Consider the following 21,753-nt stretch of genomic DNA (forward strand, 5'->3'; position numbering starts at 1 on the left):
ATATAAAAAAAAATAAAAAATATGGCTCCCTCAAATACGGCTCTGTCTCTAAGGAATGTTTTATATGAGCTATTAAGCCTTCAGTTGCCAAAATGAAGAGATATGGAGACAACAAATTGCCTTGTGTGAGACCTCTTAGAAGATGGATAGGGTCCGACCTTGTGAAAGTTCATTAACACCAAATAATCCATGGAGCTAATCAAGGTTGTCAAAACCGGATCGGACTAGTGGGTCGACCGGTCTAATCGGGAATCGGACCTCCATCCGGTCCGGATAGTGCTTAAAACCGTCCTGCAAGCGAACCGGGGGTAAACCGCTTAGTCCATTGGTCCGAAAATCCAAGTCGAAGTAACATGCCCCTCAAAAAATCCCTATCAACCTTATGATAGGTCTTACATATGTCAATCTTAAGTGCCAACTTCCTCTTCATATTCTTCTTTTCAAAGCATGTACTGTATGACTTCCAAAGCTCTTGTTCTTCTTTTCAAACCAAAGTATTTCTTGAAAAATATAATTTTTATAATCATGATTTATATAGAATTTATTATTTAATCATGTACTATTATAATCATGATTTATTTAGTATTTATTATTTAATTGTTCGGGCCCCCGTTTTATATATTCCTGGATCCGTCCCTAGTCCGGATAGTGCTTAAAACCATCCTGCAAGCGAACCGGGGGAAAACAGCTTAGTCCATTGGTCCGAAAATCCCAGTCAAAGTAATATGCCCCTCAAAAAATCCCAATCAACCTTATGATAGGCCTCAAGGTTTTAAAAAACGGTCCTGTACCGTGAAAACGGACGTTACAAAACGCTATCTCAAGTGACCTATGCTGTTTTTTAAGGTTTCAAATGTGAGAAAAAAATCACAACTGAAAAGTCGTTACGAACGATACGAAATGCCGTTACGGCCGCGAAACGCCGTTACCGACGCGAAAAAGCAGAAAAATGGTTGAAGAGAATCAGAATCAGGATCTTAGTACCTTTTAGCTTTTACTTTTACCTGGAGATGAATCAGTACCTCTAATTTCTCTTGTCTTGTCTACTTCGTTCTTCTCTTCTCTTTCATTTCTTATCAGAAAGTCAGATCTGCTGCTGCTTGCTTCTTTCTTTCCTCCGTCCTTGCTTCAAGTTTCAAAGAATTTTTGTTTTTCCATCTCCAGATCCAGATTACAATTGTATCTTCCTCCGTTCCTCCCACCAACAAGTAACTAATGAGTTCTATCTTGGTATTTTTGTAAACTATTGTGTTGTGGTGGTGTTTGTAAATGAAAATCATAGAGTGAGATTTGAGATGAGAATAAAACAAATTGGGGATTTTCATGCTTGTTCACTTGTTCATTGTTCTTGCTGCATCCTGCGTGTGTTTGTGGGGGTGAAAATGTTGAGAGTTGAGTTGTGAGACACTGACTTAAGAGTAGTGAATAGTGATAATGATTTTTTTTGTTACAATAGTGATACTGTGATAGTGATTAGTGAATAGATAAATAAAGTTTTTTTTTTTACACAATAGATAAATAGAGTTAAGAATCTTAAGATAATAAAGATTAAATCAGATTTTGATTTAGTTAAGAATCCTGCACGTCGTTCTACCATGTGGTGACTAGTAATGTAATCAATAAGTTTTCAATAAACTTTTTTAAATGTATTAGTAGTTTCTTATGTTGTAACTTCTAACTTAATGTAGCAAATTTGGCATGCACTTTGTTTAAATAAGATTTGTGCAATTTTTTATAAGATCTGTGCAATTTTGTAATTAATTCACACCGCGACGATCACAATATATAACGCAGCATCTGTTATAGTCGAAATCGTGAAAACCTTGACGCGACTACGACCGCTATTTAAAACCTTGATAGGCCTTACATATGTGAATCTTAAGTGCCAACTTCCCCTTCATATTCTTCTTTTCAAAGCATGTACTGTATGACTTCCAAACCTCTTGTTCTTCTTTTCAAACCAAAGTATTTCTTGAAAAATATAATTTTTAAAAATAAAAATTAAAACACACGGGTTCTGAACTTGTAGCACCCAGAAAATCAATAAGCATATTCTTCTCTCTATGTGCTTCATGATGCCACAGACAAACGCATCTTAACCGTTCATTCATCCCTCTTTTTTCCCACTACCAACGCTCCAGATTCAACACTCCTCACTAACCGCCACGTGCCAACTACCTATATATATATCCTAGTCCCACTCACTCGCTCACACTCGATCGTTTTCATTTTCATCTCATTGTCACTTTCTCGAGAAAAAAGCTGAGAAAATCACAGAAATACCGAGAAAATTTTCAAAAAAGGAAAACAACGATCGAGAGTTTGATTCTTACATTTCGAGTTTCGACGCTTAACAATGGCAGTAACGATCAAGTTCGTTAAAGCTCGTCAGATCTTCGATAGCCGTGGAAATCCAACCGTCGAAGTGAGTCTCTCGCGTGTTTCTCTCCTTTTTCGTTTTGTGGTTCGAAGCTGAGAAAATGAGCGGGAAAATGATGGAAAATAAAATCGATGTTTCATTTCATAATTTTCATTGTTATTATTATTATTATTATTATTACTATTATGTTTTTGTGTGTTTTTTTTATTTGTTTTATTTTAGGAACATGTTTATGAGAAGCTATGGTTTCTGATTTTGGTTTTGTTATTTTTAGGTTGATGTTACTCTTAGCGATGGAACGTTCGCTAGAGCTGCTGTTCCTAGTGGTGCTTCAACAGGTAAACGATTGATGTTTGTTTGAGATATAGAAGAGAAAATTTAATTTAATTTTGTGTGTTTGTGTTGGTTTTATTGATTAGTTTGCATGGTTCGAGGAATATTTGGATTTGGTATAGTTTTGTAGTAATTTATTGTTTGTGCTGTGTGAAAATAGAATGGAATGTTGAATTTGATGTTTTGTGGTTTTCTTTTTTTTGGTATTAACTCTCTAGTTTCTAGGGAACTGGCCTGGTAATACAAAAGTCTGGCCAAGAATTGTTCCCACTAGGAATCGAACTCGAGTTCTCCCGAACGATTCGTCCTAGGGTAATGTCAAATAATCGATTATCCCAAAAGCTTAAGCTATTAGGATAGAGCCATATCAATGGTTTTATATTATTTCTAACACGCCCCCTCACGCAAGAGCCATATGCTTAAATTCCACTTTTTAATTAGAAAGTGAGGGGAGTGGGGATCGAACTCTAGACCACTTAGTCATAGAGGCTCTGGTACCATGTCAAATAAGCGATTATCGCAGAAGCTTAAGCTGGTAGGATAGAGCCACATCAATGGTTTTATATTATTTCTAACAGGGAACTCATTAACCACTTGTGTCAAATGTCTTTGGTTTATTTTGTGGTTTTTAACTATGCTTATTCGAAAGTTAATGGATATGGATGTGTCTTGTGTACTATGTACTATGTAGCATTAACACTTCTGCCTTCAGGTTGAATGCGCGTCAAACGTGTGTCTGATGCAACACTGACATTTGTGGTTACATTTAATCACTTTTATTTTCTCAAAATTATTATTATTATTATTATTATTATTATTGATGTTTACGCGTCAGGGTTGTGTCTGGTGTTTGAGCTTCATGGCTTTTGTGTTTTATGGATGTTTATTGGCTGTAAAAATTCATTGGTTATAGCTTGGGTTGGTAGTTAAGAAAGTCGTGTGTTTTATGAGTTATAACTTGTATATATTGTTTTGAAAAAGGTGTCTATGAAGCTCTGGAATTGAGGGATGGAGGCTCAGACTACCTTGGGAAAGGTGTTCTAAAGGTATTTGATATTTGATATTCCTTCACAATGATGTATTTTTGAAGTTCTTTGCTATTTTTGGGACGAATGATGGTTTTCCTGTTAAAATTGATGCGCTACCGGTCTGTTTGATATTCTGTTTTATTTCGTCACTATCTTACATAGTTACAACCCCTTTTTATTGTATTTCTCTTTAGCATTAACTTTTGTTTTAGGGAGTTTTTTTTTTCTTTCTGTTATTTGTTTTTTCCTTTTCTGAATTAATAGAAGCTGATAATGAGATTCCAAATTTGTCTTGTTTTAGGCTGTTGATAATGTGAATACGATTATAGCACCTGCTCTGCTTGGCAAGGTATTTTTCAACCATAACATTGGGTCATGTGAACCTATGTCGTATTGTTTTTTAAATCACGGTTTTAGTTGGTGCCTGATTATGTTCTAACATACATTTGTTATTTGTGTTTACAGGACCCAACCAAGCAGACTGAAATTGACAATTTTATGGTACAGCAGCTTGATGGAACTGTTAATGAGTGGGGATGGTGCAAGCAGAAGGTATATCACTATGATTTCTTTGGTTTATTTCCTGTTGTTTTGTTTTTGTAGACTGTAATGACCATTCATTTTATGCTGATTGAGTTTCGATAATCTTGATATTTTCAGCTTGGAGCAAATGCTATTTTAGCAGTGTCACTTGCAGTCTGTAAAGCTGGTGCTTCAACAAAGAGAATTCCTCTGTACAAGGTATGTGAGGTTTCAGTAACAATAGTTTCTATCTCATTAGCTTGTGTTCTCATGGATTGCTATGGTGTATTATCAAAACATTTCAGCATATTGCCAATCTAGCTGGGAACAAGACTCTGGTATTGCCGGTGCCTTCATTCAATGTTATCAATGGAGGCTCACATGCTGGAAACAAGCTTGCAATGCAGGTAAAATCTTTCTAATATTGTATGTCAATGGAATAGGGTCGCTTTTTTATCAAAATATTTATCCTTCTGCCTCTTATATAGGAATTTATGATTCTCCCTGTTGGGGCATCTTCTTTCAAAGAAGCAATGAAGATGGGTGTAGAAGTATACCATCACCTGAAGGTAAATATCCTTTTTTCCTAACATGCTTTAGCAAAATAAAACAAAAATGGATGACAGGAATCTTTTTTATATAGTGTTATCAATTAAGATATTGTGTTTTCTTTACAGTCTGTGATTAAAAAGAAGTATGGACAAGATGCTACTAATGTGGGTGATGAAGGTGGCTTTGCTCCTAATATTCAGGTCCTTGCGTGCTTCTTTTGTTTTTTGTGATCTAAGGTGTTATTACCTAAAAGTAGTTTGTGATTTGGTTTCTTACAATTAGTGAACTCATTTATTTTGTTTGCATATTAGGATATTTTCTTGAGTGATAATGCAAACGTGCATAAAAAATAAGAAATAACAATTTATGTTGTTACACTTTATTCTATAACAAACATTAACTATCTCGACTCTACTTTCTGTTTTGTTACATTTTCATGTTGCCAAAATACAGGTTTTAATTTTTTTTTTATGTTTCCTGTTAAATTTATAGGAAAACAAAGAAGGACTTGAGCTTCTTAAGACTGCCATTGCAAAAGCTGGTTATACTGGAAAGGTTTGAATTAATATTCATCTGCTGAATCTGACTTAGCATATTAATCCATATATGACTGATTGATTTCTACCTGCATAGGTTGTAATTGGGATGGATGTTGCTGCTTCAGAATTTTACGATAACAAAGGCAAAACATATGACTTAAATTTTAAGGAAGAGGTGGTGGACAGCTTATAAACTTTTCCCCAAAGTTTCTTTATTTAAATTCCTCTATTGAGTATATTTCTTTGTCAAATGCTTTAACTCGATAATTGACCACCTTACTGCAGAATAATGATGGATCAGAGAAAATCTCAGGAGACAGTTTAAAGAATGTGTACAAGTCCTTTGTGTCAGATTACCCAATTGTGTCTATTGAGGATCCATTTGATCAGGATGACTGGGAGCACTATTCAAAATTAACAGCTGAAATTGGTCAGCAAGTACAGATCGTTGGTGATGATCTCCTTGTTACAAACCCAAAGGTATGCTTTATTAACTTCATATGTTTTTTTTGTTCAACAAACATGTATCTTGTGTTTTTAACATTATTCTGTTCTGTCCATTATTGGCTCTTTAGCGTGTGGAAAAAGCAATTAAGGAGAAGTCTTGCAATGCCCTTTTGTTGAAGGTAAATTAGCATTTGCCTTATTTTTATTTAGAGAGGATCAACAGTTCCATCTTAATTAACTATTCTTTTAATTCTCTTTCAAATCTGACGTGAATATTTTTTACAATCTATTTAATAGGTGAATCAAATTGGTAGTGTAACTGAAAGTATTGAAGCTGTGAAAATGTCAAAGCAAGCTGGCTGGGGCGTCATGGCTAGTCACCGAAGGTATTGAATCCCCCGTTGTTTTCCCAATCTGTTCCCATTTTGATCTGTTTTTTTTATGTCATCTTCTGTATGTTCACACTAATGTGTTACATCTTGTTTATTGTAGTGGTGAAACTGAGGATACCTTCATTGCTGATCTCTCAGTTGGGTTAGCAACAGTAAGTTAATTGCATTTTTCCAATCATGTCATGTTATTTATCTTCGTCTCAGTAGTAGTGCATTTGCCAAACAATTCATGTCAAGATTTTGAATTGGTTTATTTTTACCTTCGCTCTTTAAGCTTGTAATAATATTTGGGCATGTTATGTCATTGTTTCGCAGGGTCAGATCAAGACCGGAGCTCCCTGCAGATCTGAAAGGCTTGCTAAGTACAACCAGGTAAATCCGCAAAACTCTTATCTTTTTTAATTGAGCTGAATTAGGTCAATTCAACTGTTTGTTAAAAGTTTGAAAACTATACTTTGTAAATTGTAATGGCATGTCCATTTGATAAAATCAGTTGTGCTTCTATTTTATTATGTTATTTTCTCTCAGTAAATTATGGATAAGTTCGGAAGATGGTCAACACAATATTGCGCCTGAATAATGTAAAATAAATTTGCGATGTAGATAACTTTTTCTTGATATAAGTTGGATCATTATTATGACTACACTTATACTTCTTTGATGTGTTGCAGCTTCTTAGGATTGAAGAGGAACTTGGTGCTGCAGCAGTCTATGCTGGTTCCAAATTCAGAGCCCCGGTGGAGCCCTATTGATATTTTAACGCAAGCAATGTTGAAATAAGTTTCTGTTGACAGCACAATCACATATTTCTGTGCTTATTAAACTCTCTTATAAGAGAATATATATATATATATATATATATATATATATATATATATATATATATATATATATATATATATATATATATATATATATATAGTTTTGTTGAGTGCGTAATTTTGGAACATGGGCAATAGGGAAGTGAACTTTTATGTGTCTAATGGTTTGGTTAAATAGCAAAAATGCTAGGTTGAATATATAGAATTTGACTTGATTTTGATGTGAATCATGAATTGTGAAACTAAAGCTTAGAGTATGTTTGCTACTTTTCATATCACATTTTCTGTTCCAGATGTTTTGGAAAGGTAATTTTGGACTGTATAATTTGAGAAAGGATCCTCTGCAGTGAAATTCACCGCAGGCTGTCCAGTTTAGATCAACACCAATCAACTTTTTTTTTAATGTTTTGAACAGTAAACCGAAAAAATAAAATGAGTGAGATGAAACTGGAGAAAATTTACACTAGAGAGGATCTCCTCGTATAATTTGTTTAAAACTTCATTTAGATGTTACAAAATTTGTGTTTTTTCTGTGTACAGTTACATTCAAAGTCATTGGTGGGTGGAGGAAGTTTGCTGTGTAATAATGATGCAATGCCCTCCCCCAGAAGCTTGGTTTGCTTGATTTTATGTATGTAGAAAATTCGGTTAGTTGAAATTGAAACAGGAGAATCTTTCTTGTTTGTCCTACAAGTTTTTTATGGAGATTAGTCATCGCTCAGAAAAAATTAGAGACTATAATCTACTTCAGTTTCCGTTATTCTACTATGAGTCATATGAAGTTGATGGTATTTTGAGGGGGTAAGGATTGTAGTAAGGATCGTAGTTTCCGTTATTCTACTATGAGTCATATGACTTTTTTGGGGGTAAGGATCGTAGTTTCTTTAAGCATGTGGTCAGATATTCGATTCTTGGCTCACGAATATTTGAATTATGCAATTAAATATCATACATATCATTAGTGCATTAGAAGGTTTTAAATACTAGGACATTGATCTCCAAATTTATACCAAGATTCTCCAACTTTTAAGTCTGATTAAACTTAAGTCTCCAATTTATCAGATCTGATTTGAGAAGCTTTCTTCATAATCATAATAGCAATCTTCTGAATGTTATCACTATCAAAGTGCTAATTTTTAACAACACTCGATTTCAATAAAAATTCACATTTTAATCAATCTAACTCTTATTTCAAATCTCTGTAAATTTATTTTATTCATAATAATAAGTGAAAAATATTTACATTCTTAAAATTTTATCCTCCCTTCATGAAGGCTTACATGTTTTCATGAGTAATTAGTAGAGGTTGGTGATTGTCTTTGTGGAGGTTGGAGTGCCTTTGTTTTGTTGGGTGGTGATGAAGTTCTCAAGTTCATAATCTATCAAGAGGATTGATGCTTGACAATTTGGAGTTAACATGAATTGACAATAATTTGGCTTGGAGCATATTATGGGAATCAATTATCGCATATGCCTTATTTTGTTGTATTTGGAATTTTGATGTAGTGTATGTTTTTTCTCCCAAACGATTATTTTAAGGGGAGCACATTGAGTTCAATTTTTTGGTGGTTATGTAGTGGTATGTTTTGGTGTTGAGGTATTATTAAGGATTTTAGATGCATACAATTAATTACATGTTAGATCGGACGGTCTAAATTTCAAATAAGTTTAATAATTTTAATTGTGGTATAAAAAAAATATATAATCAGTTTAATTGTGGTCTTTTACGTTTATCTTAAGTTTTAAGTTTGTCCTCTATGTTTAAATTTTTTAAGTTGGTCTATCATGTTATTGATGTCAATATAAGTTTGTTCTTTTCGTCAAATTTGAGTTAATTTTGTCTAAAGTTTTCACTGACATCCTCCTAAGTTGTCCGCGTATGCAACTCTGTTAGTATGCAAACAATTAAAAAGAAATTTGACTAAAAGAATTAAATTATTGTAAAGTTAAAAACTTATTCTACGGTTCTGTTTGGTAAAACTTTATTTTGAGTTTATAGCTTATAAGTTTATATGACAAAAAATCCTGTTTAATAAACATTTTTCAGAAAGAGCTTATAACTTATTTTACTAGCTTCTACCTTATTTTTCTAACGCTATTTCATACTTGAAAAAATTAAACATTAATTAAAAATATCTTTTTTTTTTGTCATTTCATACTTATAAGTTATTTCGACCGCTAATTTTACCAAACAATACAAATTCAATTAGTTAACTTATTCTCTATAAGTTCATCCGTTACAAGCCAGTTTATCAGCTATATGCTATTTTTTACTAAAAAGACCTGCATAAAAAAGCGTAATATTTATAAAGACGGCTCTGTTTGGTAAAAATAAGCTATAAGCTAACTGATAGCTGAAAAACTAGCTTATAACTGATAGCTTATACCTGAAAAGCTAGTATAATAAAATTAAAGTGTTTGACAAATTTAGTTGTTGTAAGTACAAAATGATATAAAATACATGGTTAGTGAGTAGTTATTATATTTAGAAAAAATAATTGAAAATAATAAGGATAAAAATGAGATAAAATGTAAAAAACTATAATTTATAACCTCATAATAACATCTCAATTCTCAAATTTTTTTATAAACTAATTAATTAAGTTTAGGGTCATGCTAACTAGTGTGGCACTAGTTAAGGATACAAAAAAAGCAATTTTTATATTGGAAATGACATTTTTTATACTTTACAAACATTGACTACACAAATTTCAATATAATTTTACTATAATTAGTATCCTTAACTAGTGCCCCGAGGACACTAGTTAGCATTTTCCTTAAGTTTATTATCAAACACATTAATTTTTATCAAACAAACTTAATTTATCCAATAAACTATACGCTAGTCTATTGGAGTTACCAAATAAAAAAGCAAAATCTAGTTATTACATAACCTTTTAAATAAGCCAAAAAATAATTGAAAGAATAACTTTGACTAAAAAAATAGTTTTCCAGTTTTATACGTAAAAAGTGAGTAAAAGTGATTAAAAAAAAACCCTTTGCCTCATCTTGAAAAATCTGAATTCACAAAATAATCAATTTTCCATTTTTCACCTGATTATTACAGTACTTGTTTGTAATAATCAATGGAAAGCGCATCAGAGCTTGTTGAATTTCCATTGCTATTAACACCAATTGATTCTCACTATCGAGCTTGCACTATTCCTTACAGATTCCCTTCTGATAATCCCAGAAAGCCTACTCCCACCGAAATTTCTTGGATTGATCTCTTCCTTAACTCTATACCCTCTTTCAAGTATGTATTTTTTTTGGTATTTGATTCGATTTTTTGATTGATTTTAGTATACCCTTTTGTTTATTTTGATTTGTAATGTTTTTTTTTTTTGGCAGTAAAATTTGGGGTTTTTTGCTTCTTGTTTTCATAGTTGTTGTATGTTATATCTGGTTTTGCTGCTTTATGGGTTGTTGTATTTTCCTTTTCCTTGTGGGTTTTTGATGGTTAAATAAGAATTTTGACAAGAAATTTTGCAAACAATTTGGATGATTAACATAATTTAAATATGTGGTTAATTATGTTTGGTGAGTGAATAATGAATATAACAAGTGTTGCAACTCATTAACTATTCATCGTGAATGTAACTGATGAAGCACAGATGCCCCATGGATTAGGCGTATCCTAGTGTCGGACATGTGTTGGTGTTAGCACCAACTCATATGATTACATTGAATTATGTCATTTTCTCAAATTATTATTAGTGTCTGACTTGTTAGTATCTGTGTCGTGTTCAATGTTTGTGTTTGTATCCCTGCTTCATAGTGTAACTAACTAACCATGGTTTTGAAGGTTACTAATCATGGTTTTTAGGTGTTCAAATATAAATAGATACATTAATATTATTTAAATTGTGTTGAAATATACATGAAGTTAAGGTGTTGAAATATATACATGATATTCAGTTATCACGATTAATGTTCAGATATACACTTGAAATTTTGGTTAATGACGTTCGAAGTTGCGGTTAGTTATATTTAGTGGATGATGAATGAGTTGGGACATCTTGATATATCGATCAATCACCCACTGAATGTAACTAACCATATATTTGAACTGAATTAACCATCTAAATTGCTTGTTGAAATTTTTTCCCAGTGCGTCAAAATAACACAGTTCTTTTGTTATGATAATCTTTTTTTTGACATATTTGTTATAATAATCTGAATTGTTAATTAATAACACTATATTAGAAGTACAATTTACATTTAATTTCATTCATTCATTTCCTTTTTATAATCTATTTTTCAAAATATGTTTTTTGTTTTAATCAATGCTTTTGTTTGTAATGGCATTATGTTGGCGAAGGATGAATAACATATTCAGGTGTGGTATCGCCATTACCATTAACATGTTATCTTTCACAATATCACCTTGACATATTTGTAAGATTTATATTTTACGGAAGAAGTAACTGCAACTTAGGATCCTCTCCATTTTCTATTCTTTCTATTTCCTCCATTACTATAGTTTTGGAAATATAACAAAAGTGTGACATTAAATGAGTCCAAATCTTTTTATACACCCCAAAACATTTAAAAACCTTAGTACTAGTGAGAGAAAATGGCGAGGATCCTAACTCAGTAACTTCCATAGTTGTACAGTAAGGCTTCCTATTGCATGATCATCATGATTTTACTCATATCAGCCTTTTGAAAACTTTCCTCGCATTTCTTTAGCATTGGATTGTGGTGAGTTTTGTCACAAATATTTTTCTTTTTGGGGGTGAGTTGAGTATTCTTGAATTTATAGGTTGCTAGCTACTTTCTATGAAAACCTTCTTCTACTTCATGTGGTAAATTGTACTATAAGGCATAAGATTCGTCAATATTGACCAATGGCCAATTTGTCCAATGAAAAAGTATAGCTTATAACAAATACATGTTTCAATAATTCATCTATGACTCTAGTTACTTTTGTAGTTTTTCATGCCTAAGTTAAAACAAAGAAACTCCAAGCGATTACAGTTGTTCCTTTTGTACTCTTGTTTCTTTTAACCTAGATCTTGATATCATCTTTTAACAACTTACAAGCATTAAGAGTTGTTCTTTCTTTTCTAATGAGATAAGTAGAAGTAACTAATCGTTCGCAATATTAAACTAACATTTACTGATTTTTCCGAAATATGTGATTTCTATATTATTACCTGAATTATAGTATTTGTGTGATCTTATTCTTGTTTACATTATTACCAGATTCTTGTGTGAATGTGGTGGTGGTGGTTGTTATTTTCTTGTTTACATGTATTTTGTAACTTTTACTTGGCAGGAAGCGTGCTGAGAGCGATACTTCTGTTCCTGATGCTGCAAGTAAAGCTGAAAAATTTGCTCAAAGGTAATATGATTCTTATTTTATTTCTTCTATATTTTTAGTTTGTAGTGTGGGATTTCCTAATCACATATTTGGTTTTTGCATTCCCTGGAAAAGATATGCTGATATACTAGAAGATTTCAAGAAAGATCCCGAAAGTCATGGTGGACCACCTGATTGCATTGTATGTTCTATACTATTTACGACACTATACCCTAATTTGAACAACGTAAACAGAACAATTTTTTTTTGTACTTTTATGATGCGTCTAATTATCTTTGTTTTTCTTTTAAACATTTTGGGTGGGGCGATTTACTAGCTTCTATGCAGACTTCGTGAGCTAATACTTAGAGAATTGGGATTCAGTGATATCTTCAAAAAAGTCAAGGTAAATTTATCTGCAATTTGGGATACTATTTGTTATTTGTTACTGCTATGCAGTCATATATAATAAAATGTTGAACAGTGTTGTCAAGTGGGGATATAGCGTAGTAAAATTTGAATAAATCACTTTTGTTTGCGATACTCTATTTAGTAAAATGTGTTATCTAATAGTGGCTATAACAACGATATAGCACTGTATGATAGCGGAATCTGAACAAACTGCTATTTTTCGTGATCTGCGATCGACAAAGACTGATGTTGAAGAAAAGTGTGTGGCTACCTGATTGTAGTGGTTGAGGCGTGTTACATCTTCCGTGAATATGAAGGAAAATATCATGCGATTGTTTTTAGATTTTGTTGACTGAGAATGTCTATGTTTACCGGCCAAAGTAGCGCGATATTCAACATATGGTGTTATCAATTTCAATAAGAGAGAGCTATGTTTTATAAAATAACATCATCAATGGAACATGTAGCTTTCTTTTTGTTATGATATTAATCACTTTTCTGATTGAATTCTATAGGATGAAGAAAATGCAAAAGCCATCTCCCTGTTTGAGAATGTTGTTCGTGTTAATGATGCCATTGAAGATGAAGGCAAGCGAATTGATAATCTTGTTAGGGGAATTTTCGCAGGAAACATATTTGATCTTGGTTCTGCACAGGTAGAATGATTTTCTATGCATTCTTTTGATATATTCTGCAACTAAACTAAAGTAAATCATTATTTTAGTTCCAAATTTGTAAGGCGGTTTAATTATAGTCCATCAATGAATGTATTGAAACTACAAAAACATCTGAGTGTGTTTTTTTGTTGGTAATTTCATTGACAAAACTGATTAAATGAAGACTCAATTGTATTGGCAACAATAGGTTCAAAGTTTTGTTTGATATAAACCAGATAAACGATAACCTTACATAGGTCTTTCTTAATGTATGTGCATACTGTTTTTTGCTATTAGTTACAATTACAAATCATATGCAGGACTTTAGAGAATCATATTTATGTGTAGTTTTTGTATTAACGTATTCTTTTCACAATTCCTTGAAGCTTGCAGAGGTTTTCTCTAAGGATGGAATGTCCTTTTTAGCTAGTTGTCAAAATCTTGTCCCTCGACCTTGGGTTATTGATGATCTTGACGCTTTCAAAGTGAAATGGAGCAAGAAGTTATGGAAGAAGGCAAGTTTTTGTGTGCATAAATCGATTAAGCAAGAAGTTAAAAATGAATTGTTGAATTTTTTGTCTACCGGTTTATTTTCTGCAGTGATGCTGTTGTAATGTGTTCCCTTCATTATCGCAGGTTATCATATTTGTAGACAACTCTGGTGCTGATATTATTTTGGGTATTTTACCATTTGCAAGGGAGCTTCTTCGACGTGGGAGTCAGGTTTGTCGAGAATTCATTTATTTATTTTACAGAAAAATTCATTTAGACAAAAACAAGGAATTACAAATAGATGGGAGGATTGAAACACTAAAATAAAACACAAGACAACAAAGAAAGAAGAGAAAGACTATGTTTCGATAAAAAACTTAATTAAGCGCTTGTAACATAAGGACCTTTTATCTATAAATGTTTATGTATCAACTATTTGTATAACAAGATAAAATAAAGTTAAACTGTTTTTATATAAGCTATTTTCAAAAGCTATGGTGGAGAGTTTATGGAAGTAAGTTGTAAACTGCTTATGAACATGTCATAAGCTGTTTTCATAAGCTCTCCTAAACAGTCTCACAAGTGAGATTATTTTGACTGTCTTGTTGTAGGTATTTATTTGGTTTAGCAGAATCCGTAATGACTTATAAACATGTTTGAAACTGGAACTGCTTTTGATGTTCTGTTCTTACAGATGTCATCTTCAGTACATTTTATACGATTATGTTTGGATGCAGGTTGTATTGGCTGCAAATGACTTACCTTCCATCAATGATGTGACATATCCTGAGCTAGTTGAAATTATATCAAAGGTAATGAAAAACGGTTTTTGTAAACTTTCGCTGTTACCATATTCTTTGCTAACTCTATCAGGTTGGTTTCCAGTTAAAGGATGAAGGAGGAAATCTTGTCGGTGTCAGTTCATCAAATCTTTTAATTGCCAACTCTGGCAATGATTTACCTGTAAGAAAATGAATAATGTTTTTTTATTAATTATGTAAATTATGTTATTTGAATCTATGACATCAAATCAATATTAATTGTATGATGAATTCATCTTTCTTGCTTTATTCAATGGATTGCAGGTTATTGATCTTACAAGAGTGTCACAGGAGCTTGCTTACCTTGCCAATGATGCAGATCTTGTCGTCTTAGAAGGGATGGTGAGTTCTTCATTGGGTATCATTGGAAATTTTTACTACAGTTATGTTGGGTTTTGATACTTGGAGTGAAGTAGATTGTAAGGATAAGAAAAAATATATAATCGTTGGAATTAAAGGGATCATTAGATCAGTTAGTCTCATTGGCTAGGATTGAGCTAATTGAACGATTTATAAAAAAATCTGATTCATACATCCAATGTCTTAAGATTTTGGGTGGAGATAAGATGTTTTGGTCCTTGTTGCACCTGGTCTCACTGACAAGTGGTACCAGAGCCACATATCGACTTGATGCAGTGTTATCGATGGCGGACCATGGCGGAAAGCCAAAAAACTTCCATATTAAGCCGCCATATCCGATATAAAATTCAATGACGCTGCCATCCTTCAAATATTGGCTGTGGCAGTTGTCAAATAATCTGTACAGCAATATGCCATGGCTGATATTTGACAACCTGACTTGATGGGAGAGCAGGAGTAGATCCTGGTGAATCTTTCAAATTAGGGAGACTCACACTTGGGGAGAGATCATTTTTTTTTTTGACAAGAAAAAAACATTTGCATTAGATAAGATAAATCAAATACAAACAAAGAGAGACACATTGTGTTAGGACATTCCCCAACCACAATTGAAAAACAACACAAACAATTAAGTCAACCAAGACTTGAGCATCAAAAAGCTTTGAGAAAATAGAAACCAACAATGCATGACCAAACAAATAACTTAATCCAATCACCCAAGCAAATTTCTTCCACAAGTGATAAGTGGGTTGAGGAACCACAGTCTTTAAATCTATCCAATTACGGATCATTTCTTTGGCTTGTGGACGCGCAGATCGACTATACGGGTTCTCGAAATCAGGTAAACTCACCACACATGAATGATCCAACTGTTGAGTGAAGAAGAAGAGAGACTTGTTTGCAACAACCACTATTAGATCCTTACTCAAAACAATTGCCTTAACATCCAGACATCTTTGGGGCCTTACATCAAACACCTTGAGAGCATACTTAAAATAAACTAAACTTAAACACACAATACAAAACACATAAAAACAGTACAACACTACAAAAATAAATGACCCACAAACCCATAATCTCAGACCTTCTGCATCTTCTGGTGGTGGTGGCTCTGGTGGGGGTCTTCTTCCATGGCCATAGAGCTCAAAATGGTTGGTTAGGAAAGTTAGATTCATATTTGAGAGCACAACAGCGTGCTTGTTGACAGAGAGAAGAGAAACCACGATGGAAATTGGTGGTGGAACATGAAAAGGAAACAATGGAGATGTAGAGTTAACAGGGATAAAGAAGAAAGAAGAAAAACCCACATTCATGGGAGAAGAACCTCCACAGGGGAGGGGACAAACTCCATTTCGGAGAGGAGGAGCTCTGATGGCAGAGGAGAGATCCCTACAAGAGTGGGAGTGGCGGCTCACAACCATTGAGGAAGTGAGAACCAAGAAACCCTAATCACTTGGGGAGAGATCATTAAAACTCAAGTAAGTGGTTTTTTTGAAGAAAACTCAAGTAAGTGGTTAGTTCTACATTTGCTAAGAAATGATGTATAATAGAGGTGACCCATGTATTTTGTGCCTCAATTTTTGGGTGGAGATGTGTCTTCGTCTGGTTCTTACCCATTGTTGCTCCCAGTTCTCTTTAGACTCCCCAACAATAGTTTTAGTGGAAAGGTTTATGGCTATATTAATATTTTAGAATCCAAATTAACTATCAACTTTTTTTTCTTAAGACTTGGTATCCGGCCCAAGAACCGACTAATGTGAGGGACACCAATCCCACCTTCCACTAGCGAGGGGCCGATTTGAAGCTAGAACTTTGCTCTATATGGACTGGCCCAATATAGGAAGTGACACCTAGAGGATTTTAACCTAGGACCTTGAGAGCACACTCCAAGGTCCAAAACTTTCACCACCAAGCCAACCCATGTGGGTTAATTAACTATCAACTTACTATAGAATGTAAAGGGTTAGTGGTTATTGGGGATAAAAATTTGGCAATGGAAGGTTAAAAGTTTAAAACACCATATAATGATGACCTTTAAAATTTTACACAGTTGAGGAAACATTTAGAAAGATGGAGTTTGGATATTTTGGAATGAATCTTGTAACATGAAAAATACAATGTTTATAAAAACTTAGTCACTATGAAAATCATCTAACATCTTGGAATTTGTACTGCACAATCTGAAGAAGCAAAGTTTCATTCCTTCAAGGACTTAGAACCTTTTACCATAGAGTAAATGTTACAAAAACTGGCGAAAATATTGTCTCTAAGTTTCATCAAAAAAGTTATGCTTAAATGGAATATATTGCTTGTTGGATGGACACATACATGGACACCAGGGCATGACACTGACACATTGACATTGATAATAATTTGAGAAAATGACATCATTTAATGATATCATGTGTCCATGTCGTGATGATGTTGGACAGCGACGCATGTCTGACACCGGGACACGTCCTATCCGAAAGATTACTTGTAAATACAGAACTCGTAAGACACCCTACGAAGGAAAAGTGTAAAAATATTGTTAATATTTATAACATAATACTAGAAGTTAGAAAGTCAAATTTAAATGCTAATGATCTATTTGTTTTGACAGGGTCGTGGAATAGAAACAAATCTCTATGCTCAATTTAAATGTGATTCCCTTAAGATCGGAATGGTAATGCATTTTACCATATTATTTTACTTCTTTCTTGTAACAATGAAAACTTGAGCTCGAATGGTCGTAATATTTTTCTTCTCATTTCTTTCTTGGTATTTTTTTTCAGGTCAAACATCCTGAGGTTGCACAGTTTCTCGGGGGGCGTCTATATGATTGCGTATTCAAATACAATGAAGTTTCAAGTTTATAAGGCTCATTCTTTTATCTACTAATATTCTGCATATAAGGAGTTTTTCAGTGTTAATCTTTCAACTTAATACTCCCAATATATGCCTAAAGCTGATGCTTTCTCGAATGCCTTTTTAGTATTAAAAAAAGGCAATGAATTTGAGATATTTTACTTGTAACAATATATTTTTTCTACATACGGTTTGTTCTGTGTAGCATTGATACTTTAGATTGAATGAATGTCTATTGCCTGACATATTTCAGTGTCGGATGACATATTTCAGTGTCGGATACCGACCTGACATGTGGTTATATTCAATCACTTTTAGTGTCGTGTTTGGTGTTGTGTGTTTCATATGGTATTACTCATTCCGGTATTCATTGAAAATCTAATGTATTTGGTATATATTATAGGCTAGATACATTAAATTCTCAATGTATCTAAAAAATAGATTTGATGAGGGTAATTACCCATACCCGTGCCCGTACCCAAAATACGGGCTTTTATCCTACCCGTTGTGGGTAATTTTTGCGGGTACCCTCTGGGTATGAGTCAAATTGCCATCCCTATTCTAGTGTGGCTATAGCCACAGTAATCCTCTATGCGGATGTATAGGGGATAAAAAAAAATATACATTATATTTAATGTAAAGACCGGTGCGGATGCATTTCATGTTATTTTAAAATCTAAATTTGGGTATCTAAGTATCTCTTTCATGCACTTGTTGTTTTTTTTTTTTCTTCTTCAAGTAGTCTAGTGATTAAAAATTCACTTTTTGAATATTTTATATATTATTTTAAGGAAAATACTTCCTTCGGTCACATATTTAAGCAAAAGTGCATTTTTTGATTTATTGAATAATAAATGTATTTGATCTGTATTATAATTCAAATACATAAATGAATTGAAAAAAATGTAATTTTGCATAATTATTCAATTAATTGTTCAAAACAAAAAAAAAAAACTTATATAAGGGCTTGTCCGAATATTGTTGACCACGTGAGTCAAACCAATTTGAACTTTTTATTTATTTTTTGAATAAGAACCAATTTGAATTTGAATTTATTGTCAACATAAAAATGAACAAATTCTCCAATTAATTGAAAGTACCAAGATATGTGCCGGTACCCAACACACGACTCTCTCCCATGAGGCCAGACAAGTCCTCTTGGGTTTCTACTCATATTTCGACTAAAAACTACCTTCGATTTTGCCAAATGAACTTTTCTTTCCCTACCTCCTCATTTCTTTTTCTACTCCCTAAATTTCCGTTTTTGCCCTTGGGGGTACTGCGGTTTATACGAACCGAAGGAATTTGGCTAATTCCAGCGAAACAATGAAATTTTCGGTATCAACATACCGAAATCTAGGACATTTCGGTTCGCAGATACCGAACAAGCTGACGTTCGGCTTCGGTGAATATAAACCGAAGTTTTTTGGCAAAATTTTTTCAAACCACGAGATTTTTAGGGGTATAAAAGAAATGTGGGCAGGGTCGGGAGAGAAAAGTTCTAGCCAAATTAATCTCTTGATCACTTGCAGCCTCATATGTGTCAAGTAGGGTTGGGAACAGGCCAGGCCTTGACAGTAGAGCTGTCAAAACGGGCGGCCCGACCAATTTCGGCCCGGCCCGGTCGGGCTTCGAGCTTCGTCGGGCCGGGCTAAAAAGCCCGGATAAAAAACGGGCTACCAAAATTAGTGCCCGAGCCCGGCCCGGTACGGGTAGTCGGGCTTTCGGGCGGCCCGGTTTATCTTTTTTTTTTTTTTTTTTTTTTTTTTTTTTAATAATATTTTTAGTGCTCAAACTCAACTATATAAATAGCATTAATAATTCTCGCGCGTCCTATTTTTTACTCATCCGCTATAAATATTATATAATTCGCGCGCCATATTTTTACTCATCCACTACCTACGAGTTTCTCGTGCCCTATTTTTACGCATCAGCTACTTACGAGTTTCTCCCGCGTCATATTTTTACTCATCCGCTACCTAGGACTTTCTCGCGTGCCCTATTTTTACTCATCCGCTACTACGAGTTTCTCGCGCGCCCTATTTTTATTCATCCACTATGTACGAGGTTCTCGCGCCATATTTTTACTCATCCACTACCTACGAGTTTCTTGCGCCCTATTTTTACGCATCCGCTACTTACGAGTTTCTCGCGCGTCATATTTTTACTCATCCGCTACCTACGACTTTCTCGCGCGCCCTATTTTTACTCATCCGCTACGTACGAGTTTCTCGTGCGCCCTATTTTTATTCATCCCCTACGTACGAGTTTCTCGCGCGTCCTATTTTTACTCATCCGCTACCTACGAGTTTCTTGGGTGCCCTATTTTTACTCCTGCTACTTAAGTAGCGGACGGTATTTTATAATTTATATTACAAACTAATTTCAAATCATCCGAAACAAATTATTTATATTTTATTTTATTTTTAATTTTAATTTTTTCGGGCTTGCAGGCCGCCCGCGGCCCATTCGGGCTAGCCCATATTTTAATCGGGCTTTGTCGGGCCGGGCTAAAAAGCCCGGAAATAATTCGGGCTAGGATTTTCAAGGCCCGAGCCCGGGAAAAATCGGGCTTGACGGGCCGGCCCATTCGGGCTAGCCCATTTTGACAGCTCTACTTGACAGGCCTGAGCCTGGCCTACGATTTTTTTCCAGGCCTGAGCCTGGCCTGTGGCCTATCAAATGTTATTTTTTTTTGCCTGGCCTGAGCCTTTTAAAAGCCTGGCCTGGTCTTGTAGCCTGTTTAAAAGCCTGTGTTACATTAAAGCTACTCTATTTCGAGACAAAATTTCTATTTTAACATGCTTAACTAGTGCCCTGGGGGCACTGTTTAGCATTTTCCTATAGTTTTTTTAAATAGGCTAAACAGACCTTAAAAAGTTCACATTTAAATTTTTATAATTTCTACAACACTAAGAAAAAGCTAATAATATGATTAACACAATAATTAAAAACTAATAAAATAACAAATACGATTACGAAAAGTCGCAACAATTAAAAGCTAATAATGTTTATATAAATAATATTTTTTTATAAGATATAAATAATAATATTATATAAATAATAATTATTATAAACAGGCCGGCCTATCAGGCTTCGTAGGCCTTTTTAGAAGCCTAAGCCTGACCTATTTATGTAAACAAGCCGTTTTCAAAGCCTAAGCCTGACATTTTTAATAACCAGGCCAGGCCAGACTTTTACAGGCCTGGCCGAAGGCTCCTGTAGGCCGTCTGACCTATTCCCAACCTTAATGTCAAGTAACGACATCAAATGATTATCCTCCAAAATATTAAGCATACAAAAAAGAAAATAATCGTTGACAAAAAATAGATGGCACACCGAATGTGTCCCTCTACGGATTTTCACTCTGGATATTTTCACAAATTTTAAAAAATTAATAGAAATATTTTCACAAAGTAATTAAAGATGATTTATTCATATTTAAATTATGCATGAGCAAAAAATATAGACATAGTCTTGACATATAATAGGCACACATAAGATAGCTATTCTTTCATGACATGCAAGTAGCATTTTTTAAGAAAGAAAACATATAGAACAAAAACCTTTTGGAACAAACTATTAAGACCTCTCATTTCTGCCTACACACTCACCTCTCTAAATGATAATTTTAGAGATAAATTTTTGTCTTCTTGAAGTTCAGTTCAAACAATTTTTACTGACACAAATAAACTTTTTAGAAATCTGAGATTTGTTAGAATAATAGGATTTTAATAGTTGTCCCCTAATATATAGTATACAAAAATTAAACGTGTAATTGATATATAATATATAGTTTTATTATGCATATGCCAGTTTCATAAAATTTGTGGTTAAATGTTACTCT

At 33.7% G+C, this 21,753-nt stretch overlaps 2 protein-coding genes across 3 annotated transcripts; both read left to right on the forward strand.

The window, feature by feature from the left end:
• Positions 1-2,202: 2,202 nt before the first annotated feature.
• LOC123911499 (enolase) lies at positions 2,203-7,292 on the forward strand. Of its 2 annotated transcripts, none has more exons than XM_045962928.1 (18): positions 2,203-2,425; positions 2,655-2,718; positions 3,695-3,759; positions 4,043-4,090; positions 4,207-4,293; positions 4,402-4,482; positions 4,569-4,670; positions 4,752-4,832; positions 4,941-5,015; positions 5,308-5,370; positions 5,449-5,529; positions 5,640-5,834; positions 5,930-5,980; positions 6,099-6,187; positions 6,294-6,345; positions 6,509-6,565; positions 6,865-7,031; positions 7,096-7,292. In XM_045962928.1, exons 1-17 carry the CDS (start codon positions 2,357-2,359, stop codon positions 6,943-6,945), a joined length of 1,341 nt encoding a protein of 446 aa, XP_045818884.1. In that variant the 5' UTR covers positions 2,203-2,356; the 3' UTR covers positions 6,946-7,031; positions 7,096-7,292. The 2 variants fall into 2 exon arrangements, with proteins under 2 accessions (XP_045818884.1, XP_045818883.1); XM_045962927.1 differs by having other exon boundaries at positions 7,102-7,292.
• Positions 7,293-9,917: 2,625 nt separating this feature from the next.
• Positions 9,918-18,217, forward strand: LOC123911500 (damage-control phosphatase At2g17340-like). Its single transcript, XM_045962929.1, has 12 exons — positions 9,918-10,270; positions 12,296-12,361; positions 12,455-12,521; positions 12,657-12,725; positions 13,246-13,386; positions 13,773-13,901; positions 14,023-14,109; positions 14,616-14,690; positions 14,764-14,841; positions 14,964-15,041; positions 17,662-17,724; positions 17,834-18,217. Exons 1-12 carry the CDS (start codon positions 10,101-10,103, stop codon positions 17,915-17,917), a joined length of 1,107 nt encoding a protein of 368 aa, XP_045818885.1. The 5' UTR covers positions 9,918-10,100; the 3' UTR covers positions 17,918-18,217.
• The last annotated feature ends 3,536 nt before the right edge of the window (positions 18,218-21,753 follow it).

The sequence above is a fragment of the Trifolium pratense genome, linkage group LG2 (genome assembly GCF_020283565.1).
Source record: "Trifolium pratense cultivar HEN17-A07 linkage group LG2, ARS_RC_1.1, whole genome shotgun sequence".
NCBI classification, from domain to species: Eukaryota; Viridiplantae; Streptophyta; class Magnoliopsida; order Fabales; family Fabaceae; genus Trifolium; species Trifolium pratense.

Excerpts from the sequence above, each read along its gene's own strand:
- LOC123911499 (XM_045962928.1), top strand. The coding sequence starts at position 2,357 with ATGGCAGTAACGATCAAGTTCGTTAAAGCTCGTCAGATCTTCGATAGC. Across the intron at positions 2,719-3,694 it reads TCCTAGTGGTGCTTCAACAG|GTGTCTATGAAGCTCTGGAA; the intron begins GTAAACGATTGA and ends GTTTTGAAAAAG. Across the intron at positions 6,566-6,864 it reads GGCTTGCTAAGTACAACCAG|CTTCTTAGGATTGAAGAGGA; the intron begins GTAAATCCGCAA and ends GATGTGTTGCAG.
- LOC123911500 (XM_045962929.1), top strand. The coding sequence starts at position 10,101 with ATGGAAAGCGCATCAGAGCTTGTTGAATTTCCATTGCTATTAACACCA. Across the intron at positions 12,362-12,454 it reads GCTGAAAAATTTGCTCAAAG|ATATGCTGATATACTAGAAG; the intron begins GTAATATGATTC and ends TCCCTGGAAAAG. Across the intron at positions 14,110-14,615 it reads TTCTTCGACGTGGGAGTCAG|GTTGTATTGGCTGCAAATGA; the intron begins GTTTGTCGAGAA and ends GTTTGGATGCAG.